At 41.9% G+C, this 21,326-nt stretch overlaps 1 protein-coding gene across 1 annotated transcript in view; it reads right to left on the bottom strand.

Moving 5' to 3' along the window:
• Nucleotides 1–5,827, bottom strand: part of pex5lb (peroxisomal biogenesis factor 5-like b) — a gene marked incomplete at its 3' end in the record, with an annotated part of 65,147 nt that extends 59,320 nt beyond the window's left edge. Inside the window, exon 1 of the mRNA XM_080778821.1 lies at nt 5,530–5,827. Coding sequence (XP_080634947.1) covers nt 5,530–5,544 — 15 coding nt within the window. The 5' untranslated portion in view covers nt 5,545–5,827. The remainder of the gene's footprint in view (nt 1–5,529) is intronic.
• Between the last annotated feature and the right edge of the window lie 15,499 nt (nt 5,828–21,326).

Raw genomic sequence — 21,326 nt, 5'->3', positions numbered from 1 at the left:
GTTCTCTAAATCAACATTATACAAGCAGGGTCAGGACCCTTTGGGATTTTGCCTCTTAATGGTCCGATTCTTTAACGATTCCATATAAAACTAGATTTAATTTTTGATTAACATAAATCAATCATACTTGTACAATGTACAGCATTGGATGCATAGTATTGTAGTGTTTCTTGAAAATGGGGTGCCATAGTTTTGTACTTTTTCTGTTTTGTATGAGTTAACATTACAAATATGTCTCACCTGTGTATTTGTTTCTTCCTGAAAGCTGAAAGCCTTTGATTGAAAAGGCCCAATCGAAATACACCACTTTAGTGGCACACTAAAATCATCTGCTTATTTTTTCTTTTTTAAGACAGCCCCTTAAAATCACTCAGATCTGTAACTCTCAGAGCTTAAATTCCAATACCCCAAATCTCTGCCACTCACTCATTCCCACTCGATCAGACGTGGTGGTGTTACGGTGAAATTGGTGACCTGCCCGAAATGTGACCATCTTGTGGACTTCACACAACTTATATGGAGGTCTTTAAATATACGTGGCCTAAATACTGCTAGGTTGAACGCTTCTAATAAACAAACTGCAACGATTTACATTTGAACACTGACATTATGTGATTGTCCACACGATTGTCACATATTTCAGTGTTTGTACACTCTCAGAGTTATGGTGGTGCTTGAAATTAAAATGTTTGAGAACCAACAGCATGGTTGCCCACATGCCCCTGGCAGGTAAATGCAGCTTTCGGGCAGGTGAAGTTTGCTTTCAGGTTGTCCGACTGGGCAAGTGCTCGTTTGAGAGGGGACACAAACACCTGAACGTGGCCAGAGCACTCTGTCTGCTCGCTGGTCTGTAAAATAAGAGCACTGTTTACCTATAATGTGTCGTTTTCACTGCTACACAATGAACCCATAGTCATATTCATATATACTGTAGCTATATAGGTATTTGGCATAAAAAAATCCAACCCGATCCGGTCTAATGTTATAGGATTTCTTCATAACATTTCTGTTTCGAGACAGCGTTTTTGGCGAGAATACATGCAGCGGAATATCACGGTGACACACTTTTTTCCCAATGAAAGTAGAGACTCTCATCTTTCTTTTGAGATATTTGATGTTTACATGTCAACATAACAAAATATTCTTTGGGTATTCTTTGGGGTGTTAGCCTGCATCAGGGCCCGCTGTTATGTTATGCCACTGTCAGACACACCCCCTCTTGTACAGTATATGCCCATTGAACTTCAAACTCCATGTTACTCATTGAAAACACACGCTGCTGGCGACTGATCTGGTCCTTCTAATGAATGGGGGGAGCAAGTGAGTTAGTTCGTTAATGAAAGGTCTTCATCTTCATGGACTTCTAGATCTGCTATTTTTGGCTAATGTATGAATATGGATGCTGGGTTCTAGTTGAATTGCACTTGCAAAGGAGCCAACTACGAGCGTCTCCATTTAGGGATGTCCTTGGTGCACGTCCCACTGGGAGGAGAGGAGAGGAGACCCCTTGGCAGACCAAGGACCAGATGGGGGGATTATATCTCCCTGGCCTTGGAACGGAAGTGGCTAAATTGCTCGGGAAGGGATGTCTGGAGCTCTCTCCTGGAACTGTTCATTGCCCCCGCGACCCGATGGAACATTAGTCTTGTACCACACTGTGCCACAGCAACACGATACTGTACATAATATTGGTGCTAAATTCAAAGTAACTTGAAACGTACTTCCCGTGGTATCTAATTACTTTCTCTTTTTTTACTGTTTACTGTACTGTTAATTATCATGTTAAAGTACTCAATCATTCAATCAATCAATCAATCAAAACTAGTAACCTGCCCAGCCTAACAGACTCAGTACAAGTCTTCTTGTTCCATTCGTACACTCTCTGAGTTAAATTAACACTCAGGGTAACACAGGTAACACTCAGCGTATTTCAACATCTTTTTTTATTCACAGCCAGGTCATCACCTTGACCTGGCTGTGAAACGCCTGTCAAAACACACACGCGCACACACACACACACACACACACACACACACACACACACACACACACACACACACACGTTTGTATTACAATACTTGTAAGGACATCAACATTTTAGAATGCCATTTTATTTTTTAAAACATCCATTTTTAACTGCAGGCCTAATGCGGAAAAATACAGATCTACAAGCCCACAACAAGTTGCGAATTTTGCGATGCGTTGCATTTTCAATTTATTTTATTTTATATTATTTTGTAATACTTTTGGGGACATTTGGGCCTCACAAGTATAGAAATACAAACGGATGCATGCATGAATGCAGCACATGCACAGTGTGTGAGTGCGCGTGTGTATCCACACGGCATATAAACTATCACAGACGCACACCAAACCCGTCAAGGGAAGTATGGAATTTATAAATCCAATCTGGCAAAATTCATTACCAGTAGTTGATAAATGAGGTCCAGCGGCCTGACATTTTCCTTTTTTAGGTATTATGTCGCAGCTCATTGAGCAAACTTCCAATAAGTGAGCAGTGAGCAGGTGGAGGGTTTAGGATGTTGCTCAAGGGCATGTGGGCGGGACATGTGGCTCCTGATGCGCAAAATGTCCCCTGCATGCATGCAGACGGACTCGGGATTGAACCTATCATGTTTTGGTTTGCACAACACAGTCTAACCCAGGGGTCTTCAATACAGCTGTCCTCACGGGTGTTTGGTCCGACAACCTAGTCATGAGTCCGACACCCTACCCAAAACCCAACCCTTAAACCTAAACTCGCAGCAAGCCACGGGTTAGTTTTAACCTGCCACGTGTTAGAAGTACCTCGGACTGTTATGTCTAACCAACGTACAGTAACTATGCAGTATATTACTACAGGACACGTGATGTTTGTTTTTTTCTTAACTACTTAAGTTCAAACCTACTGTATAGCATCCCTATTCTGAGGGGAACATTAGGCATTGTGGGCTTGTAGATCGGTTATTTTCAGTAAAGAGGATTGGTTCAGGGGAACCAAAAGTACAAAGTCAAGTTTACTACTTGAGGGTTTCAGTGGTTACATGTTAAATGAATCCAACATATTTAATAGAAAACATAATGTGTAAACAAACATGTGCACACAGCACTGATGATAAAGCTGTCAAACAAGCCTATAAGGCTATCTATGTAGTGGAGGTCCCTGCTTCATTTCTCTCTCTCTCTCTCTCTCAGCTTCCATGCCCTGAAGACCTCTGGCCTAACCAGTGAGTCTGTCGTTAAGCCTAAATCATAATTTATTGACCAGTCCCATCCTTTTCTCCACCTCTACATCAAATTAGCACCCTGCATATTAGTGCATAGGGATTGGGATCCCGTGCATGGGGATCCAATGCAACCGTTGCTTGAGCATGTCTTTTATAAATAGCTGTGGGGCCCCCAGATGTATAAAAAAAGAAAACCCTGCATCTATATACTGTACAGTTAGGTCCTGCAAAATCCTGTACCACAAAAAACTGAAATAGCACACCTAAAGAATGTGTGGTTTACTATAGATATGAAGTAACACATTTATCTCATGGCTAAACAAGGAGAACATAATTTGGGGGAAAATGTCTGTGGTTCTGAAATATCAAACTCTCTCTCTCTCTCTCGCTCGCATTCTGTGCTTCTGCTTGTAATGTTTTTGGGTCCCATATTGTGGGATTATGTAAAACTATGCAGTAATGTTGCGGGATTATGCAGGGCTAAACGGTTCTTACATTTTGGTGGTCGGTCAGAAATTAACTGTGAGTGGCCAGAAATGAAAACACTGTGGGGAATGGTCAGAAATCCAACGGGAGCGGGCGGGCAGGAGTGGAACTAAGAAAACAGTCCCACGCAGGGCTCTGCACCAATGTTTTCGCTGTAAATATCTACAAGATCACAATGCGTCTCGATGCGTTGCGAGTTTGTAAATGTACTATTTGTGCAGAAATGTTTGCCTGTTATACAGTAACATGCCAGTAATAGGGAGTGTCTTGAGACACCTTATGATTGGGTACTACAGTATATAAATATCAGTATAAATAGTACATTGACTGACTGACTGACTCATTAACTTAGTGAGCTACCTTTAGTGTGTGAGGCTGACACCAACCATGCATGTTGTAAAATGGCACTGAAAGGGTACCCAGTGTGTTAAAAAGTGACATTAAAGTGGCACTATATGTCCGTATGGTAGAGTATAATGTAAATACAATATACCTTATCCATTGGTTCCCAAACTGTGGTGCGTGCACGAGCGCCTTCTAGGGGGTGCGCGACATGGTGGTGCTATGGTTTTATTTTAAATATATTAACATATTATGCCAATATATGGCAAGTATATGCATAATATATGCTGCATATACTATTATATTCAGGTTCATATATGTGGATAAAAAGGAAAAATATGTCTGCATATAAGCTTATGCAATTTATATTTCCATGTGTCCATCTGTCCTGACCAAGCGGCCGCATGTGACAAGTTTTAGTACTAGGAAATAAGAATGCATTCATTTCAAAGTACTGGTTTCAAATCCAGGACCTGAGTATCAGATCAGTTCCACTGTCTCTCATCACTGTTCCCCACACCATTTGTAATTTTTGTTTTATCTTTATGAACACTTTCCATTTTATACTCCTATACTGTATGTCATCAAGAAGAAAGATAGTTTCAGTTAAATTCCAGAGGGAAAGGTGTTTGTTCACTTTGCTCTCCTGTAGCAAAATAGTGTTTCTTTGCATTGATTTTCCGAATGGACTAACTCAAATGCCATCCATCATCCTCTCATAGAGCATTAGCTGGACATACAGATAGTAATGTGTATCATCCTAAATCTTGGCTTTGTTCCTGGCCATTCCTGGCCAAGAAACTCAGAGTCAGCAATGATGACTTGGTTTTAAAAGTGTTATGTTGAGTGGAATTGCATGGAAAATGTATCTTGGGTGATTAAAAGTTAAAACTCAAAAAATGAACTTAATCACAAGGTGCGTGAGATGAAATAGGGTATGTTGCCATTTCAAAAGGATAAAAAATTATAATAATTATACTACAACACACAAGAGAAAAGCACTACTGTCCCAGGACGTACAGGCTGTAAATGTAATTTATTGTCCATCGTACGAGGGGTGTCTCTTGCCAATAGCCTAAGATTTAGACTATCGTAGATGTATTTTATTGACTCTGACATTTTCAAATGTCAGAATCGATAAAACACATATACGAGAGTCTAAATCGTCGGCTAGCTTGTCAAGACAATCAGTTACAGTATTTTTGGCAAGAGTCAATGTCCTATGAATCAGGTTGTATATAGCCTACTCCATTTCAAGTCATAACTAGTTTATCAACCATGCATTCAAAATGATATAAATTGTTATTGATCAAAGCTTATTTGGATCTGGCCAAAACAAAAAAACATAGTGTTTCCTAAAAAAAACCTATAGCTGCTCGTTGTTCAACATATATCATCAGATTTGGGACATTTATTTTTATATTTTGTTTTATTTTTCCCTTTTTTATGAGTGCAGTATTATTTAAAACCTTACCTGTACCTGGTACATGCCGCTGTAGAGTGTAGCGTCACGGGGCTGACCAGGCAGCTGTCCGGTAACAACCGGTGGTGAAGTCAAGTCGGGACTTCAGGCGATGCAAGCCGTCACTCTTTATATCTGCTGCAAATCGAACCACCGAACCGGTCCGGGTTCTTTCTTACACACCCAACCCGCGAAACCTGACGTGGTGGTGGTTACACTCTTTGGGGTTTTATCTATCCCAAAACACCATGCAGCTTTAAACCGGATCCTGTCATAAATGTTACTCTCAACTAAAACACGGTCCCGTTTGACAGCCAGCCACTTATCAAGTCCAACCCGAAAACAAACGAGGAGGAGGAGGTCCCGTTCGCAACCGAGAGCATCGGCGCTTCCCTTTCAGCGTTTATGAACGGATGTTATTTCATATCCCCCGACAAGTCAAATGGTGGTGTTGTCCGTTCCGTGTTTCAATGACAACATCGTGTGTGTCTGCTGTCTTCTGTCGACGGACGGGGAGGACGGACAGGAACCGACTGAGCCCCAAACGTCCCGTCTCGTGCATCCCATTCCCATCCATCCCCTAGCCTCACGTGCCCACTTCCAGGCGTAGGCGTTACGTACAAACTGGTGGCATGAGGAATTCTGTGATTTGATTGGAAGGAGAATGAATGAATGAATTAAACTTGATTGATTGTATAGGCCCTGCTAGTCCGAACCAGGACTCTCTTGAGAAACATAACTCAGGTTTCAGAGTCCTGAATTAATTAATTAATTAATGGACATGACACATGACTTCATTATTTTAATTTATGAAGAGCATGCTTAACATCAGGTCAATGTTGAAGAAATGTCCAATTTACTGTGCTTGTAAGTCTAAACATGATGGTAGGCTACTTATGTGGCATCTGGCTGGACTGTCTGTAACTCACAAATAAAAACCTAAAGCAAAACACCAACAAATTATTTGTTGACTTGACGCCATCCTCTCCTTTTTATTAGTGCAACTCAACTTTTGCCGAAGGTGTAAAACAGCGGCCTCTGACGTCAACGAATAATATAGGTCACCATTTTCGTCCTAACTCACTGGTTTGAGTGCGAGAGGCTGACCCTAAGCAACGTGAGAAACACTATCTGGTCTTCAGAAGATGCTACAGTATACTATGATCGAGTCAAAGACTTTTGCTAATTATTGATTAAATAATAATTAAAATACATATGAAAATAATAATAATAATAATAATACAAAACTTGAAACTTGCTGTTTATATTTCCTTGGTGAGACGAAATGCAGTGAGATGAACATTTTTGTAGAATTTATTTTTGAGTGGTGCAGCCACTCAAGCAAAACTGCAAAAGTCTGGTATTCAACATTTGCTTGAGTAAAAGTACTGGCATTACAATGTATTTAAAGTAGCTAAAGTAAAAGTAGGCTACTCATTACTAAATGTAATAAATGTATTTTTCTAAATGTATAAAATGTAATAAACGTATTTTTCTAAAAATCTTTTGAAAATACCAGATCTACAAGCATCGTGCCAAATGAGCAAAATAAATAAAAAACGAGATGTTAAAGCGCTTCACAGTCCCTAACCCAGAGGAGATGGGTCAATCGTGTTGCTAATTTGTTCAAACAAGAGGAAGAACCAGCTTGATTAAGACCAGTGAACTGAGAAATTAACTTTCTCTACTCTGACAAATCACCTGGGGATTCCAGCGCACTGATTTACAACATCTGTCTGACTCTCTGTGTGTGCTGGTGAGAACTCGATCCCTCTATCAGCATAATCAGCCTACCTGCCCGTCAATGAATGGGTCTATCTAGGCATCTATCTATGTTTAAATTAAATAGATCATGCTCTGGACAGAGACAGAGTTTAAACTTAAAGCTCTATATTCTGATTCTGAGCAATAATTTGAGCTATAATTTCTTATACTCTTGAGAGCGTAAAATGAAACCAAATGGACCGATAAGGGGTCATTGGGTTTCATTTTACGCTCTCAAGAGTTAAAGCTTACCAAATAACTGCTGAAACACTAAGATTTATTACATAACATAACATTTATTCTTTGTGTTTTTTTTGTGTGTTTTTTCAGTAACAGGAGTCTCCTGTATTGGATACAGGATAAAGAAGTTATACAGTGTAACCTTTGTGAGTTCTCTCTTCTGATTGGATAAAATTGGTCTCCCTATACCAGGAAATGAATGTTCTGTTTACTAAGGAGGACTGCAGGGGGTCTCCTCTTACTGAACAAACACAAAAACTTTAGTACCGGTAATCAGAATATATTAGAGCTATTTAAGTCTTCTGACCACTTAACACAGCAGCCATTCGGCTGTACCTAAACCTATTTACTCCGTATAAAGCATGCTTGCTGCCTGCAGAAACATGCATACATGTATGTTATGTATGTGGTCCCACTGCCAAAAGGTAAGCTTAAATATCTATTTTTTTTACTTAAAAGTGTGAGAGTGTCACGTGAAAATAGCAGCATAGCTAGTTCCTATGTGAATTTGCTGAAACTGAAATAGGTCCCACGACGTTGCTGAACAGAAATGACTTGCGTGTGTGACGTTTTACTGGCTGCTGTGGGCATACGACAAGAAAGACAAGCACTTATTTTATGTTTTATGAAGTCGTTTTCATAAAGAAAGTAGTAATTTTATTAGGCCTACATCATATTTGGAGAACAATGAAAAAGAGACATGGCTGCATACAAAGCCACATTGCCCCTCTTTTGGACAATTTGCTTACTGTGCATTGAATTTGAAATACAGATCATTTTAGATGCTGGCATTCTTAAACAATAATATGTTGAGTCTAGTTTTGTTTTGTCTAGTGTAGAAGAAGTCCCCCACTCGCATGAATTCACATTTGTGTGTCTTGTCTCTATATCTGGCCCCAAGCGCTGCTGGGTGGGCATTTTTCAGAACAGCCAATGCAACTCTGTGCTTACTGCTTAGGGCCCTGTGATTGGCAGATGCTGATTGGCTCTTCCACTTTTTGGTTTCTGCAAAACAACCACCCAGCACGACTTTTGCCTATATATGACATTGCCTTGGTTAATTAAAAGTGGTTAAACTTGGGGTTCTAAATTGAAACTGGACTGGCTGGCAGCCTGGCCCTCTAAGATGTTTCAAAGTCAAAGAAGACCAGCTTCTATCTCTTGGTTCTACCGCTGGTCTGGGCATCTCCCTCTAGATCAAAGAATATTATAATTATAATCAGGGCATTGTAAGCCGTAACGGGGTGGTGGTGGGTAAAAAATGACAGCTCTATACAACCTCACAATGTGAGCTAGATCTACTGTACTGAGCTTGAGGGTATTGGTTATTTTTGGAGCACGACACTGTCATGCCGTCATGCGACGTCTTGACTCGGACCCTCGCATTAATTCCTTCGTTGTTTTGTCGTGGTAATGAAGCATATTGTAGAATAGAATAAGTGGACAGCTCAATGCCTGCGGATGTAAATGTGAAGGTGTTATCTGCATGCCTTCATGGAGAAAGAAAGCGCCGTCAGGAATGGACTGCCCACATTCTCCTATTTAAAACAAATGAGACCGTTTAGTTCTTCCCAAGCATGCGGGGCAATCATCTCTGACAAAGCGAGGCACCTTTATTCATATAAACACATTGTCATGCACAAAGGCAATTCAAAGATCAAAAAGAAATAGATAGAACACATCATTAGTTTGAACAAAGGGCATGTGGGGTAGAAAGCTCGAGTGAACAATTTGCTGGTGTTTTCAATGTATTGTTTTGTGACGAGCAACACCGATTTATTCTTTTTTTTTTCACGATTTTGTAACCCATTTTTTCACCCAGTGTCAATTATCTAATGTAATCCTAGGCGCTACACTTCCTCTGCCAACCTGGGGGAGCAGCAGACTGACCTCATGCTTCCTTCTATGCATGAGTAGTCCAAGCTGCTTCTTTTCACCTGACAGGGGAGAGTTTCCCCGGCCGGACGTACCGCGTGGAAGGAACACGATATTCCGATCAGTTCCTTTCCCCTCCATCAGGCTGGCCAGGGGGAGGTAGTTTTAGAGACCAGGAATACTGCATGTTTTTTGTGAGGGTACCTATAAGCCTGGGGACACGGGGAGAACATGAAAACTCCACACAGAAAGGCCCTTTCGCCAACTCCGCCTCGGGTATGGGCACTGATGACGCGGAGGAGGACACACCCCCAGCGCCCACAGCGTCCCCAGTGGGAATCGAACCGAGGACCTTCTAGCTGTGATGCGACAGCACTACCGACTATGCCACCGTGTCCCTTGATTATTCTTTTCAAAGGAAAGGAAACACATGAGTGATCAGACACAGGAGTCAGACACAACATGTCAACATCATTGAGAACTTTAGTGGTGGATAATTTTGTTCAAGATTGTGACCTTTATATTGTGTATCGGTTTCTGTCACCGATCAGAAACCCAACGAGCGAGTCCATTAAAAAAGCAATGGAATTCAGCAGCACCGTTAGATATGTAGATATATGTAATCTCTCAAGAAACCCATATTGAGATATATGTGACCATCTCCAACCTGCTTTTCCTATTTATATTATATATATATATATATATATATCTATATCGTATAAGTAGGCCTATAGGCTATATGTATGTAATAAAATAGCAGATCTGCAAATATGCGTGCGTGCATATTTGCATATTTGCAAAAAAACACCTTGTCAACGACTGGAACAGCTGACACAGTGATTTCAAGTAGGTGGGTTAAGTTTTTACATTAGTTGTTGCAGAGATTTATGGTGACCAAAGCACTTCTGCGCAGGTGTGCCATTAATGACAGAACGTATACCCTCTTGTGTAATATTGAGGCTACCCACCAGAAGGAACAGTGGTTCTCAAAGTGGCGTGTGTTTGGTTCTGCGTCCTACAATATGATGCTAAATAATGTTCTAAACATCATACATACCACATATCGTTACTGGCAGAAGCCTATTATTTCAACATTTTAACTTTTTTCTTTTTCTTTTTTTTCCCTTCTTTTTTTTCTTCGTAAATCAAAGACCCTAGTTTATCATTATACTCGGTCACACAATAGGGGAAAATAAAATAAAATCACACCCGTGTGAAGTGAGTGGTGCAACTCCGTGTGGGGGTCTCCGGCGGGTCCCCGGAGGTGCCAGACACACTGGAACGCGCCCAGGGTACCGGCCCGGTTCTGGCAAGCCGCCCTGCGTCCGAAATGGTAGAGAAATGACAGAGTTACCGTGTGTGTACTGTACTGTACTGTACTGTACTGTACTGTACTGTACTGTACTGTACTGTACTGTACTGTACTGTACTGTCACACCCGAAATCATCATATATGATACACATACAGTTAATAGGAGTCTATAGGAGTGCAGGTTGCACCACTCAAAAAGTGACAATCTCATATACAGGCTGGAACATTCCACACTCGCTTTTTTAGTTCCATATATGAATTTGCTGAGCCCAGTTGTAACAGTACTGATGAACTACTTTAAACGCAAAGTTTATTGAAACAAAAATGCACACTTTGCGTGCGTGCATGCGTGCCTGCCTGCGGTGTGTGTGTGTATGTGTGTGCGTGCGTGCATCGGTCTGCTTTGCTTTAGGACTACCAGAACAGCTGGTCACACAGCTTAGTGAAGCATTCCTGATCTCTATATCTATGTTAGAATTCTGTTATCAATATAGAGTCTAACCACCGATCCAACACAGGGGTAAGGGGTTGACACTATATGGCAGGTGCTTTGGAGTTGCCCAAACTGCAAGTGCACATTTGAGTGAGGAGTCTGCTATAAACACAACACGAGATACTGTATAGATAGCTATAAACACAACATGAGATCACGACATGGTATCGGTATTCGGTATCGGTATCGGCTAACACAGAAATTGAGGTATCGGGATAAGATCGGAAGCGAAAAAAGTGGGGGGAAAATCGGGACATCCCTAATAATAATAATAATAATAATAATAGCAGAAGATCAATGTTGTGTTGTGTTGTTGTTTCAGGTCTTAAGACAAGAGAAAATGATGTAATAAAAATGCACCACGCAATGCACCTGGGGGTGCACAGCCTGCCCAGCCTGCTCTTGTTCTAGGTCAGTGCTTCTCAGACATATTCATGTCAAGGACCCCTTGACATGATATTTATTTGGCCACTGACCCCCCCTTTGAAAAGGTTTTGAGCCACGGGTGACCCATATGATTTGTGTTAAGCTTTGTCAAGGTCAATAGACATGCTTCAAAACTTTTCGAAAGTGCCATGCGGCGCGTTGTAAGCTTGTACTCCGGCTAATTTCGAATATCCGAAATATTGTCAGTGGACGAGGCTCGGTAGTGCTGCCGCCTCACAGCTAGAAGGTCCTGGGTTCGTCCCGCTGGGGACGCTGTGGGCGCTGGGGCGTGTTCTCTCCTCCACGTCATCAGTGCCCATACCCGAGGCAGGGTTGGCGAAAGGGCCTTTCTGTGTGGAGTTTGCATGTTCTCCCCGTGTCCCCTAGGGTACGTACCCTCACAAAAAACATGCGCCTGATGGAGGAGAGTGGAACTGGTAGGAATTATGTGTTCCTTCCACGTGCTACGTCAGGCTGGGGAAACCCCCCCCCCCCCCTGTCAGGTTAAAAGAAGCAGTTTGGAGTTGGACTCCTCATGCATAGAAGGAAGCATGAGGTTGGGTCCTGGGGAGTCATCAAGTTTCTCTTTTGGGTCTCGGGGGGGAAAAAAGTTTGGGAACCACTGCTAAACCTCTCTCTGCTTTTGGATACAGGTGTGTGTTTTTGTCCTCTCACACTGTGACCGGTGTCAGAGGTGACTTCATACTTTGTCACTTGTACTATACTGTATACTGTGGCCCGGTGTCCTCTCGGCTGACAGCCTGTACTGTACTATACTGTATACTGTGGCCCGGTGTCCTCTCGGCTGACAGCCTGTCCTGCAGACGGTTCTTCCCCTTCATTCAGGCCCAAATCCTTAGTATCATAGGGTATAGAATGCTCGCCTCATAACACCCTCACCCTCATTGTTTAAATATTCTTAAACTGGCAGATATACAAGCTTGCAGCGCATCACTTTGTGCTGCACTATGAGCTTGTAGATCTTCTATTTTTTTTAATGTTTAGATTTTTTAAACAAATCTTTGAATACAGGTATATACCGTATATATACATTTAATAAATAATAAATCCTAAATTAGAAATGAAATGTTTAAGATGTTTAAAATAGCCAATTTACAAGCTCACGACGCGTTGCTGCTATTTTCATCAGTTTCAGTCACAAGGAGCTAAAACCACTGGGTTAAATTAATATTTCTTAAGGATGGCAATATAGAGAGTACAGAGTTCAGTTCACGATATCATGTAAGTTTGAAGGACTAAGGGTCGATTCATACTCCTATTTTAGAGCCGAATAAAAGTCGGTTCGGCGCTGTAGAGCCTACAATTTGACGTCATTTGAGGTTCGGGGGGGCGGGTACCGTCCTAAAGTCGGCTCTTCGGTGCTACTGAAATTTTCTGACGAGCCGAAATCATTTCGGCACTACAGCGCCGAAACAGGAGTATGAATCGGCCCTAAACCTGCAGGACTTCTGCAGCAACTGCTGCCTCCACCTCTCTGTCTGTTTACTGAGGCCAAGGTTTACTGAGGACAACACATTATACAATTAAATGAAAAAACATAAATCGATCACACAATCCACTACTGCAATGTTCACATTTAGCATCAAAGGGTCGATAGTGGTGGAAAATGTACTCCCATTTCTTACTTAAGTAAAGTATAAACATACAATACAAGAACTGTTACAAGTAAAAGTCTTGATGCACTTGAGTAAAAGTACATTGGTATTGGTATCAAAATGTACTTAAACTGCCAAAAGTAGAAAATAGTCATTATGCAGAATGTCCCATTTCACAAGTTTTCAAACAATTGCAGTATTGAGTAAAAGTACAATATTTGCCTCTCAAAGATGTAGTGGAGTAGAAATAAAAGTAAAAAAAATTAATAAAAATGGAATACTCCCAGTAAAATAAAGTAAAAAATAAGCTCAACATTGTACTTAAGTACAGCTACTCGAGTAAATGTATTAGAATACTTTCCACCACTGCAAATCGATCACACAATCCTCTACAAATGTTTACATTCTGCATCAACGGCCAACCTAGTGGATCAGAAAGATGCCTGAATCAATACACTAACCCTAGGCCTTTCCAAATCCCTTCTTCAAATCCGAATATAAATGCGGCACGTCTCTGCGTACGTGCGCTCGTGCGTGCTTGTGTGCGTACGGTTGTAATGCGCGTAACTTGAGAACCGTTTGACCCACCGACTTCACATTCAACCCACGTGTTCCACACCCCCACGGTTCTCCAGAACCAAAACAAAAGGCTCTGGTCAGGCTCTGCCAGTGGGCCTAATGACTTGAGGCCAACCCCCTTTCACCTGGGCCAGGCTCTGCCAGTGGGCCTAATGAGGCCAACTCCTTTCACCTGTGCAATTTCCAGCCTCTGCCTCAGCCAATTGAGGCTCAACCAATCAGGCTCTGCCAATGGGCCGAATTGATTGCCAAGTACACTTTTCAGTTTGCAGTCTTCACACTCAGGCACACACAGATCTCCACGTGGGACACCGGCTGACAGGTAAAACGGGTGCTATGACAACGTATATCATTAGGTTCCCAAGTTGCATACGTTGCAACGTACAGGTCTAGTCGAAATTAATGTTGAGTTCAATTTGACAATACTTGATCAATACCATTCTTGAAGGAACATAGATTATGTGACCGTTAATTGTTTGTTGACTAATGTGACATTTTGCACTTGTTGCCTAAAGGTTGCTGTATTATGGGGTCTGCTGCCCAACATGTACGTTGAATTGTTAGCCAAAAAAGAAAATTGTCATTATTTCATCAGAAACTATTAATGCAGCAATGTTCTCCAGTTGGTGACCAGACCTTTACGGGATGCATGAAGTGCAATTGACAAGGAAGTGATTATAAAATTACCCCATACAGAGAGCAGAATAATCTAAACAATTTTAAAGCACTCCAAATGCAAATGTCAACAAGAATATTGTTTCACAACATGCCCTTGTGTTAAAACGACTTTCAAACTATATGTGTCCCTATTTGGGGCATGTCATTATGGGATAACATTTCAATCAAGTTTCACAATAGCAAAAGTATAGCAGATCCACAGTACAAGCTGACCGCACGTCACAAAACACTTCACCCTGAGCTTGTAGATCTGCTTCCTATTTCTGACACTTGACAAAGTATAAAATATAAGACTAAAGTGGTTGAAAACATTTTCACAGCTAGGGGGCAGCTGTGATGGCCTAGTTGCGCTGTTTTCCATTTTATTCCCAGATTGGTGGTGGCCTAAAGGTTAGAGGAGCAAGTTTGTGACCGTCTGACCGACAGGTTCCTCGTTAAGAAAAATGGGCCCACAGAGCTGACAAACTGCTTTTGTGTTGTGTGGATGAATAAACATTATATGTATGAAGTTGAGTAATTATTTTGGACGTGAATTATGCCGTCAAGAGCAATGGCTGTCAGGAGACACAATATGACACAATTATGGTCAGTATAATAGAGAATAATTGATGGAATAAATCAATAACATCAGTGAGTGTGTTGTTCGTACAACAGACTACAACGCACAGACAGGGTGCATGAATCATTAATTAAACTGCTGAAAGTGCTGATAACAGAGCAGCAACAGAACAATTGCTATAAAGCCTGTGGATGTTGAAGTGTATTTTTGGAGGTCATGAATATTATTTCATTCCATTTTCCAAAGCATACTTTTATTATTTTATTTTTCACATTTTGGAAACAACTGCCAGTGTCAAACTGCAAAACATACATTTTGCCCAAGTTGCAGTAATCATCACAAACAAGAATCCTTTCAGCCAGGGTTTAATTTCAGATTGTGCGATATCTCTATAGGAGCAGCAGGCCAGCAGCTACTATGTGGACACTACACATCCTCCTGCAGACTGTACTAATACTAAATACTATACCTGCTCTCATCAAATTTCAATGGACCTGGTGTTGAAACCTTTTGGGCATGGTGAAAATGTTTGTAGATTGTCTTGTAACACCAAAAACAAGAATGAAAAGCTTGACATAATCGTACTAGCCTGCATAGTCTAGTTTGTGTTGCATTAATGGTGCTATCGTCATAAGAGTGCACTAGAGATCGACACCTTGTCTTTGACATTCACTGATTCCATTCCACCAGGCTGGATCCCAATAAGCTTTTTTTTATTCCAGCAGACAAATGCTGTAAAGTAAACCAATCATTTTGAATGAAACGTTTTCCATCTTCAAATTCCCAATCCCTATATAGCGTCATCATCACCAGAAGAGTTGCATTGGTGTGGTTGACCTTAAGAACCGTTTTGTCCCGACCCGACGCTTTGGTGTGGTTTGTGCGAATTGCTTCTTACACTAACTTGACAAAATTTGACCACTATAACAATTTTTCATCTAGATAAAAATTGCTAATTCTTTCTGTAGTGTTGCAGCTTCATGATTGAGTGCCGCTATCCTGCAGGTATAGCTAATTGGGCCGGAATAGGTGTCCCTTATTTTAATTTCTGGCAAACGAAATTTGAAGTTACAAGTTACTGTCGCGTATTGCCATTCTCTTGTACTTGTATTATTTCCCACCACGGAGTACCCTTGCATCTCGGAGGACAGGCAAGACATTGGCAGTGTCGATAGGCCAATCAGAGGCAGGCGGGGCGTTACCATGTCTATGCTCGGACGTAGAAAGAAATCACGCTGTTGGCATACCCCATTGAAACACTATAGCTGAGTAGGTCTACGTACAGGCCAAGAAGGCCTAGACCTAGACACACAGAGGTAAAGGGACACAGTGAGAGACACAGAGAGAGAGACATAGAGACAGTGCTTTGCCTGTTGGCACTGTTTTAATGTAGACTAAACCTCTCTCTGCTTTTGACAGATAAGCCGCTGAGTGCCCCAGACTGGGAAGAATCTGTGTTGCTTTTTCTTCCATTCCCCACCATTCTGAATAAAAATAGTCTTTCTGTTGACTGGCAATGTGCTTTATTTTTTACACCCAGGTGTAATGCCTCTTGCATCCAGACTTCTTTCTCTCTCTCTCTCTCTCTCTCTCTCTCTCTCTCTCTCTCTCTCTCTGTCTCTCTCTCTCTCTCTCATACATGATGGACTGACCGTATGTAGAAAGGTTAATTTCCCCAGTGAGATTTCTAATTGGGGTTGATGGTCTTTGTCCAGACTCCAGAGCCACTTCCAATTAGTTACTCATGGTTGTTTCTCTTATAATGTGGTGGCTGTCGGGTGGAAACCTTGTATGTCCAGATACCATTACTGCTCAGTTAATGAAAAATAGAACCCAGTGGTGGAAAAGTACTCACATTTTGTACTTAAAAGTATCAATACTGAAATGTAGTGCTGCTGTTACAAGTAAAAGTCCGGAACACAACTTTTCATTGAGTAAAAAGAACAAAAGTATTGGTATAAAATTTACTTAAAATACCCATTGTGCAGAATGTATGAAACTAAAGATTATCCATGTGCTCGTTCCAAGTTAGCAGACATTACATTTTTATTTTAGTCATAGCTCGCTGCGCTCGTAACTGTTTATTCAAAGGAAAAGTTAACATATGCTTACCGCATGGTTTCTGGTTATACTAAGACATTCTCTCTCTCACACACACACACACACACACACACACACACACACACACACACAAACACTAATTTAGCTGCATTCGCATTTTATCATATCCCGAGCAACATCAAGTGAAGCTATAAATAGCCTATGAGGATGAATATAATACTGCACATTTTGCTGTACAGCCTCATGCATACAGTATGCCTGTACATGCATGGAAACTGCTGCAGACATCAGGACTCACAAATGCACAGGACAGGAGTTAAAGAAACTCTACTTGGTCTAGTAAATATTTAATGTAGAGCAAAAACAGAAAATGGCATGGCATGGGATGGCATGGGGCCAAATGACATTTGGGGCGCTGCCAGCTGGCATGATCATCTAAGGTCATCACCACACGCAAGTGTGTATAGTGTGCGGGAGCACAGGACATGGATGGCAGTGTGATTAAAGGGGGTTCTGGGGGTCGTACTTTGGCTTAGGGGTCAAGGTGTGTGCCTGTGTGGAGATATAGAAGACCCCTCTGGAACCTGGAGAGAAGATAGAGGTAGAAGAGAAGAGGGAGGGAGGGTTACTGGAAACTATGCACACCACCATTTTTTAAACCTGTGTTTAAACACCCCAGTGAATTGTTATATGGGAGGAGTGGTCAGCCTGATTGAAGGTTGGTGAGTGGTTGGCACGGTTGGCACAGGGTGGAGTTGCCATGAGTGGCTAGTTCAGTTGTGTTTTGGTTGTCTTCTGCTTGGTCCAACCTCCTGCACCTTAGTTGTTCCAACTCCATTTTAAGTGGTTCAATCCGGGGTGTGTGAGTGGGCGTACAGAGATAACCACAACAGAGCCCTCAGGGCATCCTTTTAGACAGTGGTTGTACCGGATTTTTTTTACACTATGCAATAGGTTTTATCACCATATTTTTCCTGCATAACAATTCAATTCAATTCAATTCAAACTTTATTCAAGACACTCACAGGGGGGTCCATAGGGCAGAACACATAAAACATAAAAACACAAAAGTAAACAAACTATAAATAAAATAAACAAAGCATAAACAAGCAAACAGGGGGGACTTATCTCTGTACATACAGGCTAGAACGCCAGTGGCTCCACAGCTTAGATGATAGTCTGACAGAGCTCTTAGCCGGGTTAGAGAGTGATGCAATGATGCTGTTCTCAGAGTCTGTTAACCTGCACATAAATCTGTACATCAGGTTTCGTAGCACAGCAGGGCAAGTGGGTACATTTATTTCAACAAACATTTGACTGGCACTACAGCATCTTGGGGCTTTGAGCAGCAGTCTCATGCAGTCATTATATGCCACTGTCATTTTTTGCAGGCTGCCCTTTTTGTAGTGTCGCCACAAGTGGGCAGTGTACAGCGGAGTACAATAAGCTTTAAACAGTGATATTTTCACATAGTCCTGGCTATACATATTTGTACATGCATAGTGAGAAGAAAAATCTAATCCACATACATTGTTGGTGTATGTGAGAAGAGTTTTTGACGGGTAAAAATAGAAGATTAAAACATACTACAACAAAAACATTATAATGGTGTCACACGCCTGGCCTCCCTAACTTTTCCCTTCATTCGTCTCTGTGCTTCGTCTGTTATTTAAAAGACTCCATAAGTTGAACCTGGGTCGGTTGTTTAAAGTTTGTGGCCCTCTGCTCATGCTGCTTCGTGACTGTTCTCTGCCTGGGCCTTGTATTATGTGCATATTTAAGCGTATAGTTACTCGTGAGGCGAAACCTTGTTTGTACTGTTAATTACTTATTGCACAGTAAAGGTTTGTCTGCTTCATCTGGGTCTCGCTCTCCGCATTCTTGGTTCCACAGTTTATTCCCGGGCCGACTCCTGACATATCGTCTTTAGTTTCTTTCTCTCCAGAGTCCAGACTGATGCAGTAGCTCAGGTGTCACTCATATAGTCGAGAGACCTCCATAGATCCCGCCAAAGTAAAATCCTAAATGTAAATTAATCCAACTGTATCTCAGACAGTGTGCACTCTCTTAATTAAAAGAACACTGACATCATGCAAAGCAACGGGATACGGATTAGCCCAAAGTGCAGTCTAAATGCGAGAGACTGCACCCATGGTCGCTAAATCGGCCCACAAAAAAATCAAAAGCATGACCTCTGTATCCTCATGGAGCACGTCCCACGCTACAAAATCCCCAGTTGAGTATAAACAAGACCTCTTCCCTGCTGTGATAAACAAGCATTAATGATAAAAGTTACTAAACTAAATCTGAGGCTTTCACACAGATTTGAGGGCACCGTCCTTTTCACTTAGTAATCGCTTTACAAAAACGAAATCTCATTTTACACGTCACAGCAGCCCTGTGAGCAGGCTGCTCTCATTTCGTCCCTGCTTGTCATCACATTTTCAGCCAGTACGTGCTGTGCCGGGGGGTCCACAAAACAAAATGTACGATACAGGGCCCTCTGTTGTGGTGGGAAACGACCCTCAACCCCCAGACAGCAATATTTTCACCAATTTAGATTAATACAAAGGTAGCTTGTATATCTGGTATTTTGTGTTTGAAATGTGTTGAAACGTCTTCCCTATAATGTGTCTCTCTCTGTCTCACTCTCTGGCAAGCCTGTGTGGTGAAGGTCAGGTCAGCAAACAAACAGGAGAAGGGCGCACAGCAGTATTGGTGAGGTGCTGCTGACCTTGGCAAATAAGTAAAAGTACAGAAAAAAGCTGCACTGCACGCACTCATAGCCAAGGATTTATTTAAATGAAAACCAACATTTCTACCCGAAAAGGTCAGGGAGTGATGAGATCAGGTCAAGTGTGTGTGTGTGTGTGTGTGTGTGTGTGTGTGTGTGTTTGTGTGTGTGTGTGTGTGTGTGTGTGTGTGTGTGTGTGTGTGTGTGTGTGTGTGTGTGTGCACGCACGCGCACAGTCGCACACACACACACACACACACACACACACACACACACACACACACACACACACACACACACACATGGCTCTCTCTTTCTCTCTGTCTGATGATTGCAGGGAGGTTTTCTTTAATGACCTCTCCGGTTTTCTTTTCTCTCTCTCTCTCTTTGACATGATTCTTGCTCTTAGTGTGCGTGCGTGCGTGCGTGCGTGCGTGCCTTCCTGCGTGTTTGTGTGTGTGTCCTTCCCTGTCAGTCGTATGGGTCAGAGTTCCATCTGTTCCTGTGCTGACTGTGTGACAGCAACATCTCTCTGCAGGTTAGAAGCAGTCACATGGTGCCGTGGTGGAAAAAGTATACTCACAGTTTTTACTTACGTCAAAGTTTCAGTAGCAATGGAGAAATACTCTGTTACAAGCAAATGGCTGGAATTAAAAATTTACTTGAGTAAAAGTACAAAAGTGTTGGCATCGAAATGCAGTACCAGTTAAGCAGGATGTCCAATTTCAAGTTTTCAATTGTATAAAAATCTTTTGAAAATAGCAGATCTACAAGCTATGCGTCGCATTGTGACTGCTATTTTCAAATGGCCAAAGTGTAAATAGGGCTGAAGTGGTTGAAATGTACTCAAATGTACTTAGTTACTTCACACCACAGGTCAGAAGCAGTCACATGGTGCAGTGAAGGTCAGGGAGGCCCGCCTCGTCACCACCCGAAGGACGCTACGCTGTAAGTCTGAATCCCCAGATGGCCTGAGGAGAGCTGGGGGATCGCAGACTCAGCAAACACCTCACCCAGATCAGGGGTTCGGAACGGACCGACATGCCAATTGACGATATGCACACGGCTGCCATCTTGCCAGCAAGGTGCTAACTAGGTGCAACTTCCCATAGACAGCCCATTCATCCAAACAGAAAATTGTATTAAATAACGTCAAACTCACCAACATTGCAGCTGTACGAAAAGCTTGAATTATCCTCTTTCTATCTGCAATGTGTTTGGTTAATAAAAATCCACTTTAGACATATTATGAGTTCAGAGCTACTCCCTGTCAAGAAATTCCTTGCAGAGGATTTTTTGGCGTTTGGAAGTGCTCGTTGACTATCACTCAACAACCCATCGGAATTGTACTTAAGAAAATGTACTTACCGTCCGGCGTCCACCACTGATAAAAATAGGATCAGAGTTTAGTCATAAGTCTCCTTCCACCAGAATACAGCGTTTCCACCAGCTTAGTCTCTATGTCAAAATCT

The sequence above is a fragment of the Protomyctophum bolini genome, assembly GCF_963924005.1.
Source record: "Protomyctophum bolini genome assembly, chromosome: 12".
In the NCBI taxonomy this organism is placed as follows: Eukaryota; Metazoa; Chordata; class Actinopteri; order Myctophiformes; family Myctophidae; genus Protomyctophum; species Protomyctophum bolini.
The sequence above is the reverse complement of the archived record's forward strand: the minus strand, read 5'-3'. Positions and strand labels throughout refer to the sequence as shown.